Below are 26825 nucleotides of genomic sequence, written 5' to 3' on the forward strand. Positions count from 1 at the left end.
ATATAGTATGTAATTCAGATCATTTACGTAATCCATGCCATTTAAAAGTATATAATTTATATTATTAATATATTTTCATTTTTTTTTCTTTTACCAGTTCCTTCATCCAAAGCATCATAAGTTCAAGAACATGCATTGTACATTCATACACATATTTACACCTCTGCCTCACTGTGTGAGTTTGACTAAAACACTTAACCAGCCTGTGTGCCACCTGTCACAAGTATCTGTGAACTACTGTAATGTGCCCTGATCGTGTAAGGTGCCTTGGGTGCTTACTGTACAGAAACAGAAAAACACAATATTAGCGATGTACTTATGAACTGGTGTGTTCATTTAGTCTATATGTTCTAAGCTGCACTTGACAGAGATGTTATGATATCTTGACAGGTTTAACTTGCATTGGCAATGACAAATGTGAGCGGAGATTTTTCAGATAAGGAATACAGAAATTTCCAAGTAAGGTCATGAAACTCAGAAATCGTGGCGATGGGTTGAATGTTGATTAGTACGGGCAGGTAAGAATTTTAGTTTACTTTGTGCAAGAGACAATAATAACTCTATAAACCTGTAAGTTTACATACATTTTACAGTTATTTTAATGTTTTGAACTATTATTAACTTTTTAAAACTTTTTTTATTCACTTAGGCTTTTTAGTTTTTTTAAATCATTTTGAACCATTTAACCATTTTTTACAGCTTTTACCAATACACTTTTTTTACAACCTATCTATCTATCTATCTATCTATCTATCTATCTATCTATCTATCTATCTATCTATCTATCTATCTATCTATCTATCTATCTATCTATCTATCTATCTATCTATCTATCTATCTATCTATCTATCTATCTATCTATCTATCTATCTATCTATTGCCAGGATGGGGCAAGGTCTGTTACATGGCCGGGAGGCCAGCCCTTCAAAGGCACAAAAAGGTGGGCTAAGGTCATCCTGACTGTTGTGATGTAAGATTTTGCATATAACTTGATAAATATTTTGTATGTCTTTATTAGTAATTTAGGCAAAGCAATGTAATTTAGTGTTTACCCCCCCACCTTTAGGAATGGGTCTTCTTGAATTTTACGACAGAGATGGTGGGGGATGTGCCTTAAACCAGTTTGACGAGTATTTCTCTGCTACTTTGGTCAGCGGCTGTTGTATGTAAAGTGCTTTATAAATAAAGTTGACTTGACTTGACTAAAGTCTTTCAATCCCTGCAAGGAAGCTAAGCTGTACTTTAACATATGGTTTTGGGGGATGGCAGGTGTTAAGATTTTCTTTGCCCCATTGGTCTGAAGCATGGCTGTTTGGAATTGGCTTCTATCAGAAGCTTTTAAGTACCATGATGTCCTATTGGCTGTAGGGATTGGACGGAGAATCTATAAACCTGCTTGTTCAACCACATTCTCTCTCTCTTACTAACCTCTGATCATGAAGAAGCATATCTCTCTTACTAACCAACATATAATGAAGAAGTACCTCTCTTACCAAACTGATGAAGACCATCACACCATGAACTGAAGAAGACAACACAATGGAGAGCACAACTCGGCAGCCATATTGAGGCAGGCAATGCAGCCTGTTCTGAAGAAAGCTGAATGATGCTTTAACTAGAGACATTTTTAAGTAACTAACAAGTCGGTGTGCCGCCTGAAACTACACATCACCATTTAATCAGGTTGTATGGTTGCCAGTATTCAAATGTACTTTGCATATTGTTATTATTTATGATTATTATCAATAATACATTATTTTATGTGTAACTTAACCCCTGCTTGTCTTTTTACTACACTTAATTGCCTGAGGTTATAGATATAGAAGGGAAGGTGGGGATAAGTTATATACTATAATACCTTATAAACAGTGTCTGTGAGATTAGGCATTTTGACAAATGCTACTTATTAATAATACAATAGGGGAAAGTAGAGCAACATATTACTGTAGCAAGACAAAACACTGACTCAACCAGGAAACAGGCAAAAGATTTTATTGTAATAAAACTTGTACCCAGGATGTGTACCATGTGTCATGGTTTGGGTGCTGCAACGGCCCCTTACTGGTCCCAATATCTCTTACAGTATATATATTTCTCTTCTGGTACGTCCTGCTTCCTGTTCAAAAGCGGTCCTGCCCACACGGCATGTCTTGATTCCTATTCCTGCTCTTCCAAAGCCTTCTCCACGCTACCTGAGGCCTCCATACACCCCCACACCGCTTTTCTCAATTCCTATTCCTCCTTCGGACTACCACGTTCCCCGCTCCTCTCTCATGACCCCATTGGTGTCATGTCACTGCCCTATATCTAGCCTGACTGCGTGACCTTTCACTTCAGCCATGTATGCGCCAGGGAGTCTTTTCTGTAGCCTGCTACAGAAAGGTACTCTGTTGACCATTGGCATTGGTTTTGCTCCTTGCTATTGGTTTCGCTCTTTCGTGTTTCCGTTATACTGTGACGGTTGTTTCCTAAGCCTTCTTTATAAAATGAACGACAGTATCTTCTCTGTCGACGGGTTTTTGTACAAACATCATCTCTATTCCGGGATCCAGCAACTGCCTGTTCCTATCAATGGGTTATTTCTTGACACAAACGGTTGACGAAGGCAATGCACTCTCACTACGACATAGGGCAGTAGATTTTGTTTGCATCATATTGGGACAGATTTGGAGATGTTCTTCCTGTTGTTCTTTCCAACGCAAGTCGAGTTATCACAACAAGTCAGGAGTACTATCAATACATGGCAACATCTATTCACAACTGCGTCTTTCAAGAAGTATTTATTTCTTCTTGATTTCTGAATTCCTTTCTCACCGTTTTCCATTCCTATTCTTACACTGCCGTATGTTACGGTGGGTGTCGGCTAGTGTATATTATTTATGCTGTGCATATACTATATATATATATATATATATATATTATATATATATATATATATATATATATATATATATATATATATATATAATATATATATATATATATATATATATAATATATATATATATATAATATATATATATATATATATATATATATATATATATATATATATATATATATATATATATATATATATATATATTGTGGAAGCCGGCCCGGACACAAACAGGCGGACATGTTCAACTTACCCACAACATGTTTATTATACATTATTTACAAAGTCAAAAGTGCACCACAAAACCCCCAAAAGTCCCCAAAGTCCTGGCCAACACAATGCCTTATCTCTTCAGGCCGCCTCCTTGTCTCTCCTCCTGAGCGCCGTCCTTCTCCACTCCCGACTCTCGCCATTCTGTGAAGGGAGGCGGCCCCATTTATATGCACCCAGATGTGCTCCAAGTGCTCCCCGGCAATCTTCCACCGGCACTCCCCAGTGTGGCGGAAGTGCCGGCTGCGTACCCGGAAGCACTCCAGGTGTCCCTGCTTTTCTTCCCCCAGCACTTCCTGGTATGGTGGAAGTCCTGAGGTCCAGGGCTGCCAAGGCATCGGAGTGCCCCCTGGCGGTGACCACGGGCCCCTACAGGGTTGAGCTTCCCAGCTCCATACCCATGGTCCCCAAAGGAACCAGGGCAGTTGCCCCCTCGTGGTCTGGAGGAGGCACAAGCCCTCCTCTGGTCTTCTTGGGTGTCCTGGCTGGGGGTGGTACCCAGCCACAATATATATATATATATATATATATATATATATATATATATATATATATATATATATATATATATATATATATATATATATATATTTATATAAATATATATATATTTATATAAATATATTTATATATATATATATATATAAATATATATATACATATATATATGCAGCTGGAGATCCACAAAGGGAGAAAATGAATCACGTATCAAAAGTACTTCCAGCTGCAAATATGCAAACCATATCACAGACCTTCTCTTCCACACACACACACACACACACACACACATATATATATATATATATATATATATATATATATATATATATATATATATATATATATATATATATATATATATATATATATATATATATATACAGGTGCTGGTCATAAAATTAGAATATCATGACAAAGTTGATTTATTTCAGTAATTCCATTCAAAAAGTGAAACTTGTATATTAGATTCATTCATTACACACAGACTGATATATTTCAAATGTTTATTTCTTTTAATGTTGATGATTATAACTGACAACTAATGAAAGTCCCAAATTCAGTATCTTGGAAAATTAGAATATTGTGAAAAGGTTCAATATTGAAGACACCTGGTGCCACACTCTAATCAGCTAATTAACTCAAAACACCTGCAAAAGCCTTTAAATGGTCTCTCAGTCTAGTTCTGTAGCCTACACAATCATGGGGAAGACTGCTGACTTGACAATTGTCCAAAAGATGACCATTGACATCTTGCACAAGGAGGGCAAGACACAAAAGGTCATTACTAAAGAGGCTGGTTGTTCACAGAGCTCTGTGTCCAAGCACATTAATAGAGAGGCGAAGGGGAGGACAAGATGTTGTAGAAAAAAGTTTATAAGCAATAGGGATAACCGCACCCTGGAGAGGATTGTGAAACAAAACCCATTCAAAAATGTGGGGGAGATTCACAAAGAGTGGACTGCAGCTGGAGTCAGTGCTTCAAGAACCACCACGCACAGATGTATGCAAGACATGGGTTTCAGCTGTCGCATTCCTTGCGTCAAGCCACTCTTGAACAAGAGACAGCGTCAGAAGCGTCTCACCTTTGGACTGCTGCTGAGTAGTCCAAAGTTATGTTCTCTGATGAAAGTAAATTTTGCATTTCCTTTGGAAATCAAGGTCCCAGAGTCTGGAGGAAGAGAGGAGAGGCACAGAATCCACGTTGCTTGAGGTCCAGTGTAAAGTTTCCACAGTCAGTGATGGTTTGGGGTGCCATGTCATCTGCTGGTGTTGGTCCATTGTGTTTTCTGAGGTCCAAGGTCAATGCAGCCGTCTACCAGGAAGTTTTAGAGCACTTCATGCTTCCTGCTGCTGATGAACTTTATGGAGATGCAGATTTCATTTTCCAACAGGACCTGGCACCTGCACACAGTGCCAAAGCTACCAGTACCTGGTTTAAGGACCATGGTATCCCTGTTCTTGATTGGCCAGCAAACTCGCCTGACCTGAACCCCATAGAAAATCTATGGGGTATTGTGAAGAGGAAGATGCAAAACGCCAGACCCAACAATTCAGAAGAGCTGAAGGCCACTATCAGAGCAACATGGGCTCTCATAACACCTGAGCAGTGCCATAGACTGATCGACTCCATGCCACGCTGCATTGCTGCAGTAATCCAGGCCAAAGGAGCCCCAACTAAATATTGAGTGCTGTACATGCTCATACTTTTCATGTTCATACCTTTCAGTTGGCCAACATTTCTAAAAATCCTTTTTTTGGATTGGTCTTAATTGATATTCTAATTTTCCGTGATACTGAATTTGGGACTTTCATTAGTTGTCAGTTATAATCATCAACATTAAAAGAAATAAACATTTGAAATACATCAGTCTGTGTGTAATGAATGAATCTCATATACAAGTTTCACTTTTTGAATGGAATTACTGAAATAAATCAACTTTGTCATGATATTCTAATTTTATGACCAGCACCTGTATATACTGTATATATATTAGAACACTCTAGACGAGAACAGGCCATTCAGCCCAACAAAGCTTGCCAGTCCTATCCATTTATTTCTTCCAAAAAAACATCAAGTCGAGTTTTGAAAGTCCCCAATGTCTTACTGTCTACCACATTACTTGGTAGCTTATTCCAAGTTTCTATCGTTTTTTGAGTAAAGAAAAACTTCCTAATGTTTGTGCGAAATTTACCCTTAACAAGTTTCCAGCTGTGTCCCCATGTTCTTGATGAACTCATTTTAAAATAACAGTCTCGATCCACTGTACTAATTCCCTTCATAATTTTAAACACTTCAATCATGTCACCTCTTAATCTTCTTTTGCTTAAACTGTAAAGGCTCAGCTCTTTTAATCTTTCCTCATAATTCAACCCCTGTAGCCCTGGAATAAGCCTAGTCACTCTTCTCTGGACCTTTTCTAGTGCTGCTATGTCCTTTTTGTAGCCTGGAGACCAAAACTGCACACAGTACTCAAGATGAGGCCTCACCAGTGCATTATAAAGGTTGAGCATAACCTCCTTGGACTTGTACTCCACACATCGTGCTATATAACCTAACATTCTGTTAGCCTTCTTAATGGCTTCTGAACACTATAGGGAAGTTGATAGCTTAGAGTCCACTATGACTCCTAAATCCTTCTCATAAGGTGTACTCTCGATTTTCAGACCACCCATTGTGTATTCAAACCTAACATTTTTACTTCCTATGTGTAATACTTTACATTTATTGACAATAAATTTCATCTGCCACAAATCTCCACAAGCCTGTATGCTATCCAAGTCCTTCTGTAATGATATAACGGATTCCAAATTATCTGCTAATCCACCAGCTTGTTACTTATATTCCTATCTAAATCATTTATATATATTAAAAATAGCAGTGGCCCTAGCACTGACTCCTATGGAACACCACTCTTAACATCGGTTATGCACAGTATAAATAAAGTTAGCACACATTTGGGTTCAGATCACACTGTGGGTTGGACAAATAAAGAATTTCAAAAACCAGCAGCCTTGTGGTTTCTACATCTTGAGCTTTGTCCTCTCCAGTATACTGCCAGCCAATTTTGAACTCACTTTAAAAATTTCAGGATTGTAGTGTGCCAGTGCCTATCCCAGGCAGCATTGGACACAATCCTGGAAGGCAGGCCAGTCCGTTGTAGCCAAATAAATATCATATGATAAAGAAGGTGCTAGTTCTTTTACTTAAAAAACGTGAATGCATTTAATACAACTTTCATAGTTAATTCTACACACTTTGATTTCTCTGCATTTACTACTTTTTCTTGTTGTAGAGGTGGATATCAAGTGGCTTATTCAAACAATAGCAATTCAGAAGACAGTTTCACTCTTTCTTTTGTGAATATTAAGATGAGAATTCACACACACAAGCCCTGCAACCTCATTCACGCTTGTATTCTCCCATTCATAACGTCACCCACAATCCCTTCTGTCAAACACACACAGAGCTTCTCCATTTCTGGCCTTTTTACCTTCATCAGACTCTGAAACCTTGGTCAGCCTCCCCCATCCCCTGCACACCAGCTTCAAACCACCAGATGACCGTGTCCCGCTGTGTGCCGCTGTGTGCTTTTATAAGCAGAAGTGCCCAGAATCTTTTCAAGTGTTTCTTTCCCTAATGAGCTCTTTTCTAAGACAAGCTGGAACTCTAAGGATTTCATTAAGCTGATAAAAGCACACCTGGGGTGAGAGGCGTTTGGCCCACAGCGTTGGCTCTGTTTGCACCCCAGTCTCATAATTAAGTGGGCACACTGGGCGCCCTTATTTTGAACATTCTGCTCCAAAGCAGCCCCTACTGGGATGAGCCTCTGAATAACAGAGGCAGGGCAGCTGAGGAAAGCTCTTAAGTGGGTGAGCACCTGGTTTGCCCTCAAGAATCCTAAAATTCTGCATCTACACCTTGGAGGCGTGTGCTAGATGAGCCAGCCAGATAAACCTCAGTGGAAACAAAACACTTCAAACAAAATGTTCCTGCAGGACCCCGGGTGAGATTCAGGCTCACTTTGCAGGTTTATCATTTTAAAAACAACAAAGCTAGCTGTACCTAGACAGGCTCTCACCAGGGTTGAGAGCAGGACACATGTGTTTATCAATATCACAAATTATCATTTTGCAGAATTTAGTTTATTTTGTTGGAGCTTTTATTTATAATTGTATAATAATACAGTATATCCTTTATAAAACAGCTTCATTTAAGTCAGGGCTCCCGGGAATCTGCCAGCAAGGCTGGAACCAAACCATGACAGTGTGATGTTTCAGTCATCTTAGGGCAAATTCATGGACACATTCGAAACTCACTCTTAAAAGACCAATATGACGCCACCAAAGAGTCCAGCCTGCATCTGGAAGGAAGACTAGATGAGCTGGAGCAATACTAACACAGGCATGGGGACAATGGATAAGCTCAACACTGCCAAGAAATTGACTAGTTCCTTGTACCCAATGCTTCTCTAGCATCCTAAAACTAGTAGGTGGATGGACAGATGGATGCAACTGAGTGCCTTCTGCCACGATGGCGTTGGTCAGCTAGAGTTTACTTAATATATGACTATGTTATGGTGAACAGCACATTACTCTGTCAAAGTTCAGCATTTACCTCCCATATGTTTAGAAACCAAGTAATCTCACATTATGAAAAGAACAACACAAGAGACATGATGACTTGACACTTCCAGAAGTTTTGACCCAAACAAGTCATGATATGCTGTGTGAAGGACAGCCGGGTCCCATGCCCAGCAGGGACATCCCTGATGCATCTGTTCCGGGGGAGCCACCATGGGCAGCTCAATACATCCCCCGGGACGCTTGGTGGCAGTCTCCCTGGCTGACGATGATTCCCCAACCTGGCGCATGGCTCCATGGGACATGGAGTCCTCCACAGCCTGGTTGGGGGCTTGGATGGCCGCCAGGGGGAGCTGCATGGACTTGGCAGCCCGGCTGGTCAATTCCTCAGCCCCACACGGAAATGCAATTAGGCCCAGGTGATCAAGCACCTGGAATACTTCTGGGGTGTAAAAAAGGCCAGCCACCACCACTCAGGAGAGCCAGAGTCGGGAGGAGGAGGACTAAGCCTGAGGAGGAGTGGTGGTAAAGGAAAAGAAGAGTGTTGTGGTTATTTGGGAGTGTTTTGGGACTGTGTTGGAGCTGTGGGACACTGGGAAGGCGCACCCCACGGCTGAAGAAAAATAAAAGATTGCTTTATTAAAGTACGTGCCTCTGCCTCAGTCTGTGCCGGGTCAGGCTCTATATAGCGTCTATATTACAGCTGCTTGAAAGTAAAATAAAAACTTTGAAATCCATGCCCTATTGCAGCGTTTCTCAACCTTTAAGTATTTGCAACCCGAGTTTTCATAACAGTTTTAATCGCGCCCCCCCTAACGTTTTTTTGAAACCCTAATAATATTTATTCCTATATTTTTTGCTGCCGATACACCGCTACAAGTTTAAAATTTCCCTACGAATAGCAAAATTACACCACATATGGCAACATTTGGGCCCCCTTTTTTGTTACTTCCACAGTTTGAGAACCGCTGCCCTATTGGTTGACAAATGACCCTTTTCTTCCTTCAAAGAACTAATCAAAGCCATGATGCGGCAGCAAAAAATGAAATAAAGACACCCCCTTTAAAAATGAATCATACAGAAGAACCCCAATATTTCAAGGTAATGTAGACCAATACTACTTCAGATAACTGAAAACTCAGATAAAATGGGTGGTTGTGGCCATTTCAGATTAAACATTACGAATATGTAAGATTTTGCCAATTTATGTGGCAATTAAATTCACCTTTGTGAATTTAATGTTCCTCACTTTTTTGCCACTATGTTCTGTAATCACCTCAGCATCAAACTGTTGGCAGGTGTGGTGTGTTCCTGCAATTCAATATAAAAGCAATCTTTTAATAGTATTTGTACCGCCTGTATGAGACACCTTGTGTGGATTTCCAGTGCAGTCCTCATTTTCAAATCAACACAAAAATCTTAAGTGAACGAAACAGAAAAGCATGGTCAACACTGGCGACACACTGACAATACCTGAGAAGTGCAGTTGGAGAGGAATGAGTGAGACCTGCCCACATTCCCACAATCACCAGCTCCTCTACCGCTCGCTTGGTTCAGTCGAAGTTAAAAGAATAGAACTTTACTTGCTTGGCACAATGTTCATGGCAAAGCTTTTATAAATTACTAGCTGTGCTATCCATCTAAGATGAGTTGAAATCTAAGCAATCAACGCAGACCTCATTGTTAATGTTTGCAGTGCACCATGCAATTCATATGTCTCTGTTATATGCTGTTTGGTATAGGATTCATAAAACTAGTGTCAATATTTGTGATGCAACATCTATCGGAATGACAAATGCAATGCATTTTACTACTAAAAATGTTAGTGATGCGCCACCTTTTGGAGTTAGTAATAACATGGACACAAAGACCATTAAGGTTGTTTCACACCATGCTCATCTGAGGTATGTAGAACCACTCTGGGACAAGATAGGGCACTGGAAATAGTCATGTTGTCTTCCTTTCCCTTCACAGTACCAAGAGGGCATCAAGTGAGAGCAAATAACTCTGCCCCTTCCAGTCACCGTCCTACAAATCTTAGTCCCACAGGAAGTAGGTGGCATTCTGTGAACCAAGCATCCTGCAGGATGGAGCTGCATTCCTTTTGACTCTTCTTCAAAGAACATTACACTTAAGCCATAAGAAGGCTGTTGTTGAGTCATTTGTTTTTTTATTCGCACCATAGAGTGCCTTTGGTTACATCAGGACTTATAGAAGTGAATGTGAACAGCAGGTTGGTGCCCCAACATTTATTCTTTATGACTTGTTATTCCTCGTAGTACAGGTTTACCTTGGATAATGAAGAACCTTGGTTAATTGGTGCACGGATAATTAGTGGTTCTATTATATCTCCATTCATTACTATATTGACAGGGAACCTCATTAACCAAACTCATTGATGGGGCTTAATCAGAGTTATGACGCATTGTCAAAGATGAAATAAACACATCCCCACCAGCAAAAATCCACACCGATGTGGGTGGAAAACCAAATCTTACTAGCTAAATGTGTGTTGTTTTGCTTGAAAATAGTGAAGCAATATGCATAACACTTAACTGAAATTTGCAAAATGGAACATGTTTCACTGCAAGCGAAATTTGCTCCATTATCTCATCTGAAACCTTTCAGTCCATTTGTAAACACATGGTGAAATGTTTTCATGTGCAGAGTGTGGAAAGGTGGTGTGGCTGGACAACTCTTATCTGCAAGCATTTCAGTGGAGCTTCTTCCTTTTAGAGTTATCCTAATGTTTGATGATCTGGAAAACCATGTGCCAACGTTTATATATTCTCTCCAGTGATGTCACATGGCACACACTCATGGCCCATCCTGGGTAAGATCGCCATAGTAACAGCTTACACAATTGCTTTTAAACAGTAGCATCAATATAAAAACAAAATGGCATTGTGGAATAAATTAAAAATATTTTTCATCCATCCATCCATCCTCTTCCGCTTATCTGAGGTCAGGTCGCGGGGGCAGCAGCTTGAGCAGAGATGCCCAGACTTCCCTCTCCCCGGCCACTTCTTCTGGCTCTTCTGGGAGAATCCCAAGGCATTCCCAGGCCAGCCGAGAAACATAATCCCTCCAGCGTGTCCTGGGTCTTCCCCGGGGCCTCCTCCCGGTTAGATGTGCTCGGAACACCTCACCAGGGAGGCGTCCAGGAGGCATCCTGATCAGATGCCCGAGCCACCTCATCTGACTCCTCTCGATGTGGAGGAGCAGCAGCTCTACTCTGAGCCCCTCCCGGATGACTGAGCTTCTCACCCTATCTTTAAGGGAAAGCCCAGACACCCTGCGGAGGAAACTCATTTCAGCCGCTTGTATTCACTTTTACAAAACACCTTCCCTAGAAAAACAAGTAGTCAATTTGAATTCCTTGGGTTAATAAATGAACATTATCAAGCATAAGCGCACAGATGACATCTTCAGGACTTACAGTAAGAAGTTGATAGCAGAACAAGGGCATTGTCACTAATAACTCCTCCCTTTTCCACCCGAAGTTCAGATGTTTGAAGGGTTTGTGAGAAACATTTTAGTGGAGCATACAAAAAAATCAAAGAAAAATACCATAACAAAATACTCAAAAGGCACAAAATGTGTTTAAGGGATTCAAGACCTACGACTATATAACATATTCCCTCCAGAAAACCTTCATCCAACTGTCTTCCTGCCTCCAGACTCACCTTGCACTCTAATCATTAGGGTGCTTTTGATCTGAGTCAAAGATGAGTCTCACAAAGTCACAAGGACCATGTAGTCCAACTTCATTTACTTCACTCTTTGAATAGACAATCAGGCCTCATTCGCCCCAGCTAGTCACCATATGCTCTCACCTCTTCGCCTGAAGGTCTTGCAGCCTCTTCTCCACCTACTAAGGGGAGCATTGGGTACCTCTGTCATTTCCTAGGTAGCCTGCCATCTGGAATCCTACTGTTAGATTTCACATTATCACGAAGGCTGCAGTTCTCTATCATCTGGACTGATGCATCTATATGTTGCCCTTACTGTACATCCAGCAGAAACACAAAGCTTAACACCTCTAGTGGCCACTATGTTCCCAGACTGGAATATGCAGGACCTCACATACCCCAAGTGTGGTTCTCTTTATATCATAGAGATTAGTTTGGACCGTTCCCTGTCCTGACCCATTGGTGCCTTTCCAATGATAAGTTTCTGACAATAGCCTAGAAATAAAAAAGAGAAGGGAATTCTTGATAGGTGTGTTATTATGCCTGCCATTATTGATATTCAAAGTCAAAAGGGAAATGGCAGAATGTTTTCTTTTTCATAATGTGTTGACTTCCCTATAAGAATACATGGTATGGATGATTTAGGCTTTCTAAAGAACTTGCCTTCTTGCTCTTCATCTGATATTTCCCATATCACATCTAGAATATCTGGGAAATATTGTCCAAGACATTTAAATTCACCTTACCTAACAATGCATCACCAGGAACCCTCCTTCCTTATCCTCCTCCTCTACCACCAAACTCACATTCACACCCTGCTAGTAGGAGATTAGGAGGGAACACCCAGCCTAGACAGTGCCTCAGGCACAGTCCTCGAGTTACACATCAACGGACTGTCAAAGCCTGTACACAAATCATCTTGATATATGTGGAGGCTCAAGAATACGTAAGATTATAAAGGGTCTGGCCTGTCACCTTTGTTGAAGGTTCAAGCTTTAAGGCTTTCTTAAGTGCTTCCATGGCTTCCTGATCTTCCCCTTTTTCTGATAGAATCTGCAAATTAAAAAATAATAATAATAATAATAATAAAGTTGTTAAAAAAATAATAAAAAAAGGATTATGCACAGTCCTCAGCTACTTTCTTTATCTTCATCTAGATCATCTGAATTTCTGTGTCTAAGCTGCTGAGGTGCTCCCAGTAGATACCAGGACTTGAACATTTCACAGCCACTCCACCTCATGGCTGAGGAATTCTTTAAATTTCCTCTTATAGCTAACAGAACTTAAAAGTTGTAATATGTTAGGAAATGACGAGGTAATCTCACCTTCCCCATTCTGAAGAGGGCCTTGACATTATCAGGATCAAGTTCCAAGACTGTTTGGCTGCAGGTCAATGCATCTGAATTTCTGGCCAGCTTCAGGTGAGTGGTGGCCATGTTATTTAAACACTTTACCTTTCCTTCCTTCAGTTCCTCAACCTCTGGTGAGGAATTGTCTGAGAAAGAATGGGAAAAGGAAAAATTGGAAGAGTTTCAACCATTATCAGTTCGGTTGATGGAACTAGCTGACTTACTGTAACTGTTATTGCTTGGGTTAGAAAGTTAAAAAATTGGAAAGGTAAAAAAGTGATTACAAATTATATTTTACATTTATATTTATTTGATTAGCAGATGGTTTTATCTAAAGCAACATACAAAAGAGCTCAACATAATCGAGTAAACATCAGTCTGGAAACTGCTTGTGAGCAAGTGTTACAGGACAAGTTTACAAAATTGACCATCACAAGTAAAGACCTAGAACAACATATCATCAATTTACAATTTCTAGGTTACAAAAGAGCCAGTTAGACAGAAATTCGCTAAACAAGAGAGTCTTCAAACACTTCTTAAACACATTGAGGGGGTCAGAATTCTGAATGGAGGTGGGCAGCTTGTTCCACCAGTTAGGAGATTTAAAACTACACAGAGTTGGCATCGCTAGACTCCATTCATCAGCAGACTTGAGTGGTCAAGGAGGAGCATAGCACCTCTCAAGTGTCTCCATATATACAGGTGCTGACCCATTGACTACTCTGTAAGCAAAAATCAAGAATTTGAACTTAATACATGTCATGACAGGGATCCAATATAGTGTGTGGAAGATGATCCGGACACAGACAGTCGGACACGTTCAAATCACCCACAACACGTTTATTGTACATCCTACTATTTACAATTGTGCAACATAGCCCCAAAGTCCCCAAAAGTCCTGGCCAACAGTCCAAATGCCTTCCTTTCTTTAGGCCGCCTCCTTGCCTCCTCCAAGACCTTGTCCTTCCTTCTCTCCCGACTCCAACCCCTGAATGGAGGGAGGTGGCCCCTTTTATCTACACCCGGATGTGCTCCAGGTGTCTTCCGATGAGCTTCCGCCGGCACTCCCCAGTGTGGCAAAGTACTGGCTCCACACCCGGAAGCACTCCGGGTGTCCCTGATCCTCTTCCCTCCAGCACTTCTGGGTGTGGCGGATGGGCTGAGGTCCAGGGCTCCGTAGGCATTGGGGCGCCCCCTGGCAGTGACCACAGGCCCCTACAGGGTTGAGCTTCAAAGCTCTGTACCCGTGGTCCCCATAGCCACCAGGGCGGTCGCCCCCATGTGGTCTGGGGCGGTTGTCCCCCCAGCCACCTGTGACAAGTGATATGAAGAGTGGAGTGACATATGTCCACCTTGGCTGATTGAATATGACGTACCGCAGCATTTTGAAGCATCTACAGTAGAGAGTTGCAGCAGTCCAGACATCACGAGACCAAAGCATAGACCAGGAGTTGTGCTGCATACCCTGTTATATATTAGAACATTAGAACAATCTAGATGAGAACAGGCCATTCAGCCCAACAAAGCTTGCCAGTCCTATACACTTAGTTCTTCCAAAAAAGCATCAACTCAAGTTTTGAAAGTCCCTAAAATCTTACTGTCTACCACACTACTTGGTAGCTTATTCCAAGTGTCTATCGTTCTTTGTGTAAAGAAAAGACATGGTCTGATCTTGTGGATATTGTATTGAATGAATCTGCAAGACCGAGAGACCATAAAGGACCACAAAGGACACCCCTAAAAGACAGCTGTTCATCAAAACCCCAAGATTGCATACTGACTTGGCAGGTGTTAGTGAAAATTAACCAAGCTGAACAGAGGTGGGGTGCTGAATAGATACACAAGGATAAAAACAAGGTCTGTCTTTGCCAAGATGAACTGGAGGTGGTGTTCCTTCATCCAATTTACAATATCAGTGATACATTCAGATATTCTACCTGATAACTTGTGGTTCTCTGAAGGGAACAAAAGGTACAGCTATGTGTCATCTATACTGAAAAGAGAAACCATGAAAGTGGATGATATGGTCCAGTGAAGAGGTGTAGAGGGAAAAGAGGAGAGGGTCCAGCACTAATCCTGGAGCATCCCAATACTGGCCTAGTTCACTCTTGACAACTCTCCATACCAGGAAACATGACAGGATCTGCCAAACAGGTAGATTTCAAACCACCTGAGGACTGTCCCAGTGATGCCAAGGTCAGAGAGGCTGGCAAGGAAGATCTGGTCGTTGATTGTGTTGAAGGCAGAGAAGAGGCCTACCAGGATGAGAATAGATGTCATGATGTTAGCTCTCGCTTTCTGTAATGTGCTGACAATGGCAAGTAGAGCCATCTCAATGGAATGGCCCTTGTTGAAGCACAACTGATTAGGATTGAGCAGTCTGTTTCATAGAGGAAATGATGACATCTTGTTAGAAACAACAGATTCTCCTGTTTTAGATAGAAATGAGAAGAGAGAGACTGATTTGTGATAACTACTTGAGATGGGTTAAGAGTAGTGCTTCTTGAGAAGAGGAGTTATTAGGGGCTGTTTGAGCAATGTAGGAAAAAGTGCCTGTGCTCAGTGAGGAGCTAATGATATACGTAAGTGCACAAATGAGAGAGGGAGAAATAGCCAAGAGGAGAGGTGAGGGGAGGGAGTCAAGATGATAGGTAGGAGGACAACTAGAGAGGAGGCTGGAAATGTCAGTAGTGGAGAGAGGAGAGAAAGAGAAAAAGTAGTGGTGTGTTCAGGAGGAAGTAGACTTACCAAAGAAGGTGATGAGAATTAACAGGGGATGACAGGCACCTTTTCCTGAAAAAAAGTTGCAAAGTCATCAACAGTGAATTAGGCTGAGGGTAGAGATGGTGAATGATTCAGGAGAGTTGTGAAGGTATATATATACATATCAACCTACAGAGGGCTGAATTCAAAGACACCCTGAAAATCAAAGAGAAAAAATGATGCAGCAGGCTAGTACATTTTTCTGAAGTTTCATTGCAGCAACTCAAAATCACGCTCAGTAGTTTGTATGGCCCCCATGTGCTTGTATGCATGCCTGACAACGTTGGGGGTACGCTCCTAATGAGACGATGGATCCCAGATCTGGACCAGGGCATCACTGAGCTCCTTTAGCTTGGATTTAGGTCAGGCGAGCATGAGGGCCAGTCAATAGTATCAATTCCCTCATCCTCCAGGAACTTCCTGCATACTCTCGCCACATGAGGCTGGGCATTGTCATGCACCAGAAGGAACCCAGGACCCACTGCACCAACATAGGGTTTGACAATGGGTCCAAGGATTTCATCCAGATACATAATGGCAGTCAAGGTGCCATTGTCTAGCCTGCTGAGGTCTGTGTGCCCCTCCTTGGATATGCCTCCCCAGACCATCATTGACCCCCCCACCAAACTGGTCATGCTGAACGATGTTACAGGCAGCATTGTGCCAATTCTGGAATTCTATGGCAAATGCCAATCGAGCTCTACAGTGCCGGGCAGTGAGCACAGGGCCCATTAGAGAACCTCGGGCCCTCAGGCTATCCTCATGAAATATGTTTCTGATTATTTGGTCAGAGACATTCACACCAGTGACCTGCTGGAGGTCATTTTGTAGGGCTCTGGCAGTGCTCATCCTGTTCCTCCTTGCCAAAAGAAGCAGATATTGGTCCTGCTGATGAGTTAAGGACCTTCTACGGCCCTGTCCAGCTCTCCTAGAGTAACTGCCTGTTTCCTGGAATCTCCTCCATGCCCTTGAAACTGTGGTGGGAGACACAGCAAACTTTCTGGCAATGGGACAAATTGATGTGCCATCCTGGAGAAGCTGGACTACCTGTGCAACCTCTGTAGGGTCCAGGTATCGCCTCAAGCTACCATTAGTGACACTGATCGTAACCAAATGAAAAACTAGTGAAAAAATAGTCAGAAAAGATGGTGATGGAAAAATGTCAGTGGCCTCCACCTGTTAAACCATTCCTGTTTTGGGGGTTGTCTCATTGTTGCCTGTTGTTAATTTCTTTAACACTAAAGTAGATGAAACTGATTAACGACCTCCTCTGCTACTTAACTGACCAAATAAATATCCCAAAAGTTTCATTGACTTGATGCTATACTCTGATTGAACAGTGTTCCTTTAATTTTTTTCAGCAGTATATATACTGTATATGGTACCAGTCTGGGACAAAAGGGGGTGATCTCTTTCTTTACAGCATCAAAAACTCACCCAAGGACGATGCCTAGCTCCACCACAAAGCACAGAGAAGGCTCTACCCCTTCTGGTCCTGATGATATAAAAAGGGGCTCTACTCAAAACGTTGTCTCATTTGGCTCAGACACTATTGCTTTCCCATGGTAAAAAGCTGCTTATTTATGTTTGTTGTTTGGGCCCCGATGGACATCTTTTTTGGTTTAACTAAACAGGGTGATTAAGTTGGTACCTCATCTATTACCCAGTGTTTGTGTGTGTCCAATCTTTATTACTTTTAAACCTGTTACACATACCACATAACTATTGTTAGCATTGGAAAGCTTCAGTTCACAGCTTTTGTGTTTTATTCTTTCTAGTGCAACAACCCCAATCCGCAATACATAACTGCAGACAATATAGCCTCATCCAGGGTGGTTTGTGGCTATGTCAGAAACAGTAAACAAAATGCTTGGCTACATAAAAAGTTAAACCATGATTTCTTTGTTGAAATGCAAGTGTGCTAACCATCACAGCCTGTGTGGCACTGTTTCTCTGTCGCAAGATTTCACTATAGTACTCCTTGTCACTGACCTGAAGCCACCCCCTGGGGAGCACAAAACTAAAGTTATATGTCAAAAACTGTCTTATGGTGATAAGACCTTGTTTACTACATTTCAAGTGTGTGACTTATATGACAAGACAGTTCATAAAAAAATGTGATTGCTTTTAATAGATATAGAGAAAATGTGTCCTTCAAGATGGACAGAACTACACCAAATTTAAGGATCATTAGGTTTGAGTGTATTATGGCTGAGTCAGTATGAAAATGAATTGTAAGAGCTACCAGGATGAAGCAGCATCTTTCAATTTTTCAATTCCAGGTTAACTCTTTGAGGGCTGAATATTTTTTTTCCAAAAAACTCAGTTTTCTGAAAGCACACAAAGCAATGGTTTCACACATAAATCAACATAAAACATCTGTTGCTACGTGCTGTGGCTGCTATTGGCGCAAGTTCGGCATCTCTGGATGGCCAGCAGGAATGCACGGTGGGCTGGCTGCAATTGGTTTGATGGTTTGTACCTCTTGTCATCTTAAGTTGTGGTCCTCCCAGGCGAGTGCTGCCGTAGGTGTATCAGCTACACAAACATGTTCAACACCATGATCATCTGCGTACTGATCAGCTGATGCTGGTACCTCACTTTCATATTCGATGTCCATCTCCTGATCACTTGCATCAAATTCCAAGTCCAACAAGTCAGAGTCCAATTCAGAGATAATATTTAAAACATCCACGGCGTATTTACTCTCTTGCCAGATGTCGATGCCATTTTAGAGGTTGTTTGCTCTTTGCTACTCACGCAGGGAATCAAGTTCAAATCAACAAAGCTACTTAACTTTCCTTCTAGCAAAGAGAGTCAAACTTAAATGTAAGGGTGAGTTTTGTCACAGTTTACTGTGCTGTACCCCTGAATTTTGACAAAAGTCGACATCAATCCTGAAAGAGTTAAATAAAGAGTATTCATAGTGGAAGCAAGTGTCTGTTACATAGGAGTTCAGAGATTTCTACCAAAGCCAAAACACCAGTTTAAAATTGCAAGTATTAACCAAACAATAATTCTAAACCAGAAATACTTCCTAAATGAAATGCAGCTTTCTTTGAGGATGAGTTTTTAGCAGGGCTGGTGCATGCAACAAGATGCAACAAGACAATCATCTCATGGTGGCACTTTGATCAGGGTGGCATTTTCATACAAGAGTATTTTACACATCAAGTGTCTAATCTCTCTTTTATAATAAAAAATCTTGGGATGACACAAGACTTTTTAGCCTGGAACGAGGCGTGTCTTTTTCAGAGAGATACTTTCACGTCCTGCAAGACAAGACTTTGAGCCAAGAGATTTAACCACGCCCGGGGCCGGAAATAAAAGACAAAGAGTAGATGACAAAGTAGAACATCGTAAAGAATTCAAAACGTTGGTGCAATACACATGCAGAGCAGGTTAGAATTAATGAAAGTACTAAAACTAGAAAGTCTCAAAAAAATGACAGTAAAGATCATATTAGCGCAAACAAACGGAAATAATTACGGAAATAACGGAAGAGTGAAAAGAGATTGAATATACTGTATTGTTCGGATTTAAACTTTAAGTTGGAGACTTGTAAATCATCTAATTTGTGTTGCCATCAGCAAAAAGTAGTGTTTCTTCCCAATGAAGAGGCGTATCCGCAAGAATTAAAAGTTTTGTTGTTTGGTGAAAGTAGAATCCACATATGCGACAGAGATGCGAAGTGGCTGGTGCTTAGTGCAGGCCAGGAGAGTTGGCGAGCAAAGCGAGCAGGGGGCAAAGCCCCCTAGTTAATTCACTTAAAAAAGTGTAAGAAATATTTTGATTTTAGAAGTTTCAAAGAACTGCAGCTCACATGACTTCAGTGCAATGTGGGGATCAACACAGCACATGCACATTTCAAATGGTAATGTTAGTAACTGACATTGGTATTCATTTTCCTGATTGTTTGTAAGTAGTGATTGTCATTTTGTAAAATGTTGTCTTTCCAAAATAACAGTCACAGGTGCAGGGTTTGTTAATTTCGCACTGCTTGTATTTAGTTAGAAGGGCAAATGCCTTTTTGCTTGTAGGACAGAATTCTGAAACTGCCAAGGTGTTTAAAGAAGCGTGCAGGATAAGCTAAACAGCTGAGTTTCAGTTCACATTCAATTTCACTATTCTAAAACTCAATAAAAAATATATATTTGGGACAAATAGAAGTAGCAAATTGTATTGTAATGTATTGTTTTTAATGCCTATTTGGCGTATTTTATAGCTTTTACTCTAATCCTTTTCATTTTGTTCTCTTTTGCCAAAATTAATTATATTGATTATTTTGCCTGTTGTTCTAAGAATGTACTGTTATTGTGAAAGCATTGTGTTATGAACCATGTATCACAATAGGTATTGCATATGGATTTATTGTATCGACTCATAAAAATATAGCTGCTTTTATACATTTAAATCTCATTCCAGTGGAGAGGAGTAAAACATGCTTTGCAGTTGATGACGGGCCCCTTTTGTTAGAAATGCACACATTGAACTCAATAAAGCTGCTGTGTGCTTTGTTTTCTTACAGTTTTTTTTTGTATTTCATAGACATGTATAAGCCAAATTTCTTTGAAATTGAATTGCCATATAAAGTACAGTATGCCATTTCTATTAATAAGTACATACATGAGAGATTTCAGTTTTTTGATTTTTAATACATTTGCAAATCTTTCTGAAACATGTCTTTACTTTGTCTCTACAGATTACTGAGTGTAGATTGATAGACAGAAATGGAAAAATGATCCATTTAACATTAAATCTTCAACACAATAAAGCGTTCAAAAAGTGAAGGGGTCTGAGTACTTTCTGAATCTACTGCATATACATATATAAATCAAGTAATTGAGTAGTTTCCATGTAAAATCATTTTATTATTGCTTAAATTAATTTATGTCTGTGTAGTAATACTTCCACTTGAGTAGATTTTCTTAGTGATTTTTTCCACCTCTGCTAAAGACACAAGTTTTGTTTACCACTATCAGTGACTTGATGATTATAATCTTTCATATGCTCCTAGCACATTAAAAAATGTTCTCTATAGTCTCTTGCTGGAAAAACCGATGGTGTGCATTGATTGAATGATAATATTACATTCTTTGCCTACATTAATGATGAAACTGGAATCATGTATACAAATAATCATACTTTGATTTAATTGATTTTTGTGATTATATTAAGATAGTCAGCTTGGTCCAAGAGTCTAAATATAATGTACATGGTTACAGTTTATGGGGCTGCATGGTAAAATTATAATTGTACACTCACCATCATTGTAAGCTAACTGGTAGGCTAGCAGTTTAAAAAGAGAGCTACCCTCAATAATACTTGTTTATACTAACAATTCAATTTTTCATTCATGTGACATAAATTTGATCTCTTTTGATTAATGTGAAGCGAAAAAAAAGAAAGTCTGCCAATACAGCCATTCTGCTGTTTTCAGCAATGCCATGGCTCAAGTGCGTATTTTTCTGAGAAAGTCTTGCAAACACATCCGGCAGTGGCATCTGTTTGATGATTTTTTAATTAATTAAGCAGATTCAGGATGATATTGGTACATACTGTGGTCATGTTGGATTTGAATCACTTGCAAAATTAATGTAAACAGTCAAATTAAAAAAATGCATATGAGCCAAAAAAAGTCAATTGAGACACTTTTACCTGCTGTCTGAATGTAGTCTCTGTAGGCTGTAGTAACACAGAGAGTCATATGGACTTTTCAAGTCATTTTCACTCATCACAATTTTTCCCTAACATTTCTTTGTGACTGACAACCCCCTCCCCCCAATGTTCCTCTATAAAACAGCTCCTAAGGTAATACGTAAAAATCAGGGAAATGAATACCAATACCCGGACTGAGAAGTGGAGTCAAAACATGCATGCTCCATTTTGATACTTTGACACATGCAATGTGGCTAGGCATGGCAACACCCCAGGCAGACACGTGGTCCAGTCCCAGGTGTTATTTGGGACTTATTTGGATGTCCCCAAAGCCTGATCTAGCCACTCAGGTCCTCAACAATGAGGATCCTGCGAGCCGGATCACCCTCAGGGAATCGCACCACATGGCTGCAGTGCTGTAACTGGCGCTCCCACACAAAGCAGGTAATGTGCCTCATTCAGGACTCCTTGAGCAACTGCTCATTTGATACAAAGTCAAACCAGTAGTACCCATGGATTCTCCAAACAGACACAGTACCAAAGGAGTCCAGTCTTCATCTCAGGTCACTGGATAGAGTCCATGTCTTGCAATCATATAGCAAGACAGGAAGCACCATGATTCTAAAGACTTGGACCTTTTGCATAGATATCAGGAGTGCCACCCACCTCTTTCCAGTGACCTCATGACCTCCATTGCTCTCCCAGTCCATTTACTGACTTCATAGGAAGAGTCACCAGAGACATGAATGTCACTGCCAAGGTAAGTAAACCTCTCACTCTTACCTTTTTATATTACAACAAATTATTTCATAATGTTTAAAAAAATATTGCATGAAAATGCCACCCTTAAAAATATGTCACCTGAGGTAACTGCTGTGTCATCTCACCCCATGTGCCAATGCTGGTGTTTGGTTTTGGGAGAGAACTGGAGTACCCGGAGGAAAACCCGCACCAGTGCAATGAGCATACTCAGATTAAATGTAGACAGTAGCCAGGATAAAATCCATCCACCCATCCATCCATCCATCCATTGACCTATCCATTTTCTGTCTTGGTCATGGGGTCAGCAATCTAAGAAAAGATGTCTTGACATCCCTTCTCCACACAACCTTTTCCAACTCCTCCTGGGGATACAGAGGCATTCCCAGCCCATTTGAGAGATTTTCTCTTGAATGTGTATTGGGTCTGCCCCAAGGTCTCATCCCAGGTGGACATGCCCAAAACACCTCTTCAGGGAGACAACCAATCAGGTGCCCAACCCACTTCAACTGGCTCCTTTCGATGTGGAGAAGCAGCATCTCTACTTTAAGTTCCTCCTCAAAAGTCTATGCTGCTCACCCTATTTCTAAGTCTGAGCCCAGACACAATGAGAAGGAAGCTCATTTCTGTCACTTGTATCAGTAGTCTAGTTCTTTTGATCACTACACAGAGATTGTGACTGTAGGTGAGGACAGAGATGTAGATTGACGGGTATATTGAGAGCTTTGTCTTTTGGCTCAGCTCTCTTCATCATGACTGATAGGTAGAACATACGCATGACTTCAGACGCATCTCCTATCCATCTGTTGATCTGCCACTCCCTTCTTTTCTCACTTATGAAAAAGTCCCCAAGATATTTAATCTCCTCTGCTTGAGGCAGCACCTAATCTCAAACCGGGAGAGGGCACTCCACCCTTTGACGGCTGACAACCATGACCTCAAACTTGAGGGTGCTCATCCAAGCTGCTTCACACTCGGCTGTAAAGTTACCCGCTGCGTATTTGAGGCCAACAGGACCCAATCATCTGCAAAAAGCAGCCAGGATTCAGGAGATTTAAATCTTAATTTTACATTTTTGGTTATAGGGGTAGAATGTATGTGTCATGAGAAAACATTTGAGAGTTCTAGAGGAATTTACATTATTAACAACCATACACAAATGTAAATAACCCAGAATAGTGGATTATGTAGTTCCCATTCTGTGTAAGGTTAAAATTTACAGCACTTATACTTAAGATGTAAAATGTACTTGTGAAGCCATATCTGGAATACTTCATTCAGATTTAGCTTTCATACAAAATGACTTAACAGCACTAAATAGAGTACAAACAAGACCTACAAGACTAATGTCAGGACTGTGGGGTTTAAATTGTTCAAAGACAGAACGATATGCATCTTTACATGCTGGGGATCTAGGAATAGTTTGGCAAGCTGTTTAGATTATGAAAGGAGGAGGCAGATTGCACACCAGCTCATACCTAAAGATTACATATTTGACTAGAGCACAAGGTCACAGACAGAAGCTGATAATGGCTAAATTCTGTGAAAAAATCTTAGTGTTTCTTCACAAATACTATTGTTGAAATATGGTAGGAGTTGTCATATAGTATCCTTTGGACAAGTACTTTGAGGACCTTCATAACTCAGCCCCACGACTGAAAATGTTAGGTGAATAGGAGATAGTGATCAATGTTGGGCCGAATGGCCTTTTGTCATTAAAACATCCATCCATTGTCCAACCCGCTGAATCTGAACACAGGGTCACGGGGGTCTGCCGGAGCCAATCCCAGGCAACACAGGGCACAAGGCAGGAACTAATCCCGGGCAGGGTGCCAACCCACCTCAGGACACACACAAACACACACCAAGCACACACTAGGGCCAATTTAGAATCACCAATCTACCTAACCTGCATGTCTTTGGACTGTGGGAGGAAATCGGAGCGCCCGGAGGAAACCCACACAGACACGGGGAGAACATGCAAACTCCACGCAGGGAGGACCCAGGAAGTGAACCCAGGTCCCCAGATCTCCCAACTGCGAGACAGCAGCGCTACCCACTGCGCCACCGTGCCGCCCGTCATTAAAACATTCATCCTCTTATCTCTTATTACCTGTTGAAGGTGACGACAGAACCTTCAGAGCGTTGCTGTAAGATTTCAAGGCTTGGCTGTATTCCTCTCTTTGGAAATAATAGTTGCCCCTTTCTCGCTTTTGGTTGCCAATCCGGATACAGTCTGAAGCAGATAAAGTCTGGACATCAGGGGCATCTCTAATCTCAAGAAGCTGGAGTTGGTAGAGGAGGGAGGCATCAGGTGGAATGTCAGGGTCCCTGCAAGAGGCAGAAAATTGATTATACAGGCACCAGGCCTCCCTGTTGTGCAGTCACCTGAAATAGCCAAAGAGGTGTATGGATTTCAAAAATATCCAAGGAAGGCCTGAATCATACCAACCTGCTCAGATGTAAACCAAAAGGCAGTCTAGCTTCTACTACAGTGACTGGCTTGGGTCTACACCAGGCTAAAATGCGCTTAATTCTTAAACTGCAAAAATATACTCTGAAATGTCCCAAAATATACACAAAATGTACCACTAGGGAAGGAAAGCAGTTAGCCCCTGGCTAGTACAAAGTAAGGCAACAAAAATCTTTATGAAAGGAAATGTATTCCCCAAAAAAATGTATTTGCCTAAAAGGCAATCCTAAGCAGAAACAGTCCCCTAGGATCCTCAGGGTCTTGGATGAAATGCTTGGTGGATCTGGCTGCCTATAACTATACCGTAGCTGACATAACAAAGAAACAGGACATAGTGGTTAATACTGCTGCTTTCTAGTTCAGTAGAGTAAATAGAAATTTAGTTTTGCTTGAATAGAGTTAGGATGTTCTCCCCCTCCATGTGTTTTTTATGTTTTTTTTTCTTTTTGTTCAGTGCTATACACATGTGCTTGGCAGACAACTTCAGGGTTCGTCAACTAGTAATTCCAATCTGAGCCACGGGTTGGTGCAGTTGCCTTTTCTCTTCCTTCCTCTGAAAAACAGATGACTGATGGACAAATGATGAAGGGCCGGCACCACCATTTAGGCAAATTAAGCATTCACCTAGGGTATGGATAACAAGGGGAGGAAAAACCCAGCCACATGGTTTAGCTATCAAACAGTCGATTGATGCACTAATAAGCTTGGCCTAAAGTGTAAAATAACCTAGCACACTGGACAACAACGTTTCTGGAACCCACCTATTCCTCCCAACAGTTTTGAAAACCAGCTCCTATGCCATCTTGGGGCCAGTCAATGACAGACCAGCATCTGAAGAAGATGCCACCGTATCTACTGCATATTTTCTTTTGTAATTTATTTCACCTTCGGATGCCCCAACCCTTCATGATCTCTTGTGTTATTTATTTGACATCACTTTAACAACTGGGGTGGAGTGGTGGCTCTGAGGCTAGAGATCTGCACTGGCAATCAGAAGGTTGCCAGTTCAAATCCCATAAACGCCAAAAGTAATTCTGCTTCTTTGGCTCCTTGAGCAAGGCCCTTAACCTGCAATTGCTACTGTCCTGGGTATGATGTTTATCTGCATCCAGGCCTGCATGTAGGCCCTCCAACCTGCAGAGAAAAACCTGGGGGTTGGTGGTAGAATTGGCACTCCAAACACAATAAAAAAACTCACACTGTGCCATTCTGAACTAGTGTGGTGCTGAGGTTGTCACCTATTGCATGGCTGCATTCGGGTCCAAATATAGGATCCTGAGTTGGTTTGTGATGTGGTGGGTGTGGCAAAGTGCTGTATCAGTGTGAGCTTCTAACCTCTCTCTCTTAACAACACAGATGGATGTGATAGCTTCATCAGTGACTTAAACTGGGCACAGTATGTTAAGAAAATAAATGAATGGGAAGAAGTTTAGTATGAGTTTAGTTTTAGTATGATTTTTCAAAAAGTAGTTACTGTATAAGAGGACATGGGTGTGCACAAATGTGCCCTTTGAAAGACTTCTGGCTTGCACCTCTTTCTGTTAGGATAGACCACTGACTTGGAATAAGTGGTGTGATGTGATGGGTACCCTGGGGAACAGGCAAATGCAGGCTGGAAAGCTTGGCACCAAGCAGGGTAATAGCCTAAAAATGCCATAGGAAAGAGGGAGACGTATGCACTTTCAGGAACAATACATGTCATCATACTAGGACTAATGGGAGGGCACCCTGTGTACCCTGAATGTTTGCTTTTGAAGGACCATGAATATAGGAAAATGGTGATGTAGGAGGAAAAGGGTAATGCTCTCCACCCAGTACACAAGCTGGCAAGCAATCCAGCTGATGCCAAAGATAATGGATCCTACTTTCAGTTAAGTATTGCTGGGATGGGAAGGGGCAGG

The 26825-nt window shown here is 41.2% G+C and overlaps 1 protein-coding gene across 1 annotated transcript in view; it reads right to left on the reverse strand.

Moving 5' to 3' along the window:
• fkbp16 (FKBP prolyl isomerase 16) overlaps nt 1-26825 on the reverse strand; it is a 217208-nt gene that overhangs the window by 53202 nt on the left and 137181 nt on the right. The window contains exons 3-5 of the mRNA XM_028822791.2: nt 24565-24782; nt 13248-13417; nt 12898-12975 (exon numbers count right to left, since the gene is read on the reverse strand). Of these exons, the coding sequence (XP_028678624.2) occupies nt 12898-12975; nt 13248-13417; nt 24565-24782 (466 nt within the window). The remainder of the gene's footprint in view (nt 1-12897; nt 12976-13247; nt 13418-24564; nt 24783-26825) is intronic.

This window comes from Erpetoichthys calabaricus, chromosome 17 (genome assembly GCF_900747795.2).
Source record: "Erpetoichthys calabaricus chromosome 17, fErpCal1.3, whole genome shotgun sequence".
Lineage (NCBI taxonomy): Eukaryota > Metazoa > Chordata > Cladistia > Polypteriformes > Polypteridae > Erpetoichthys > Erpetoichthys calabaricus.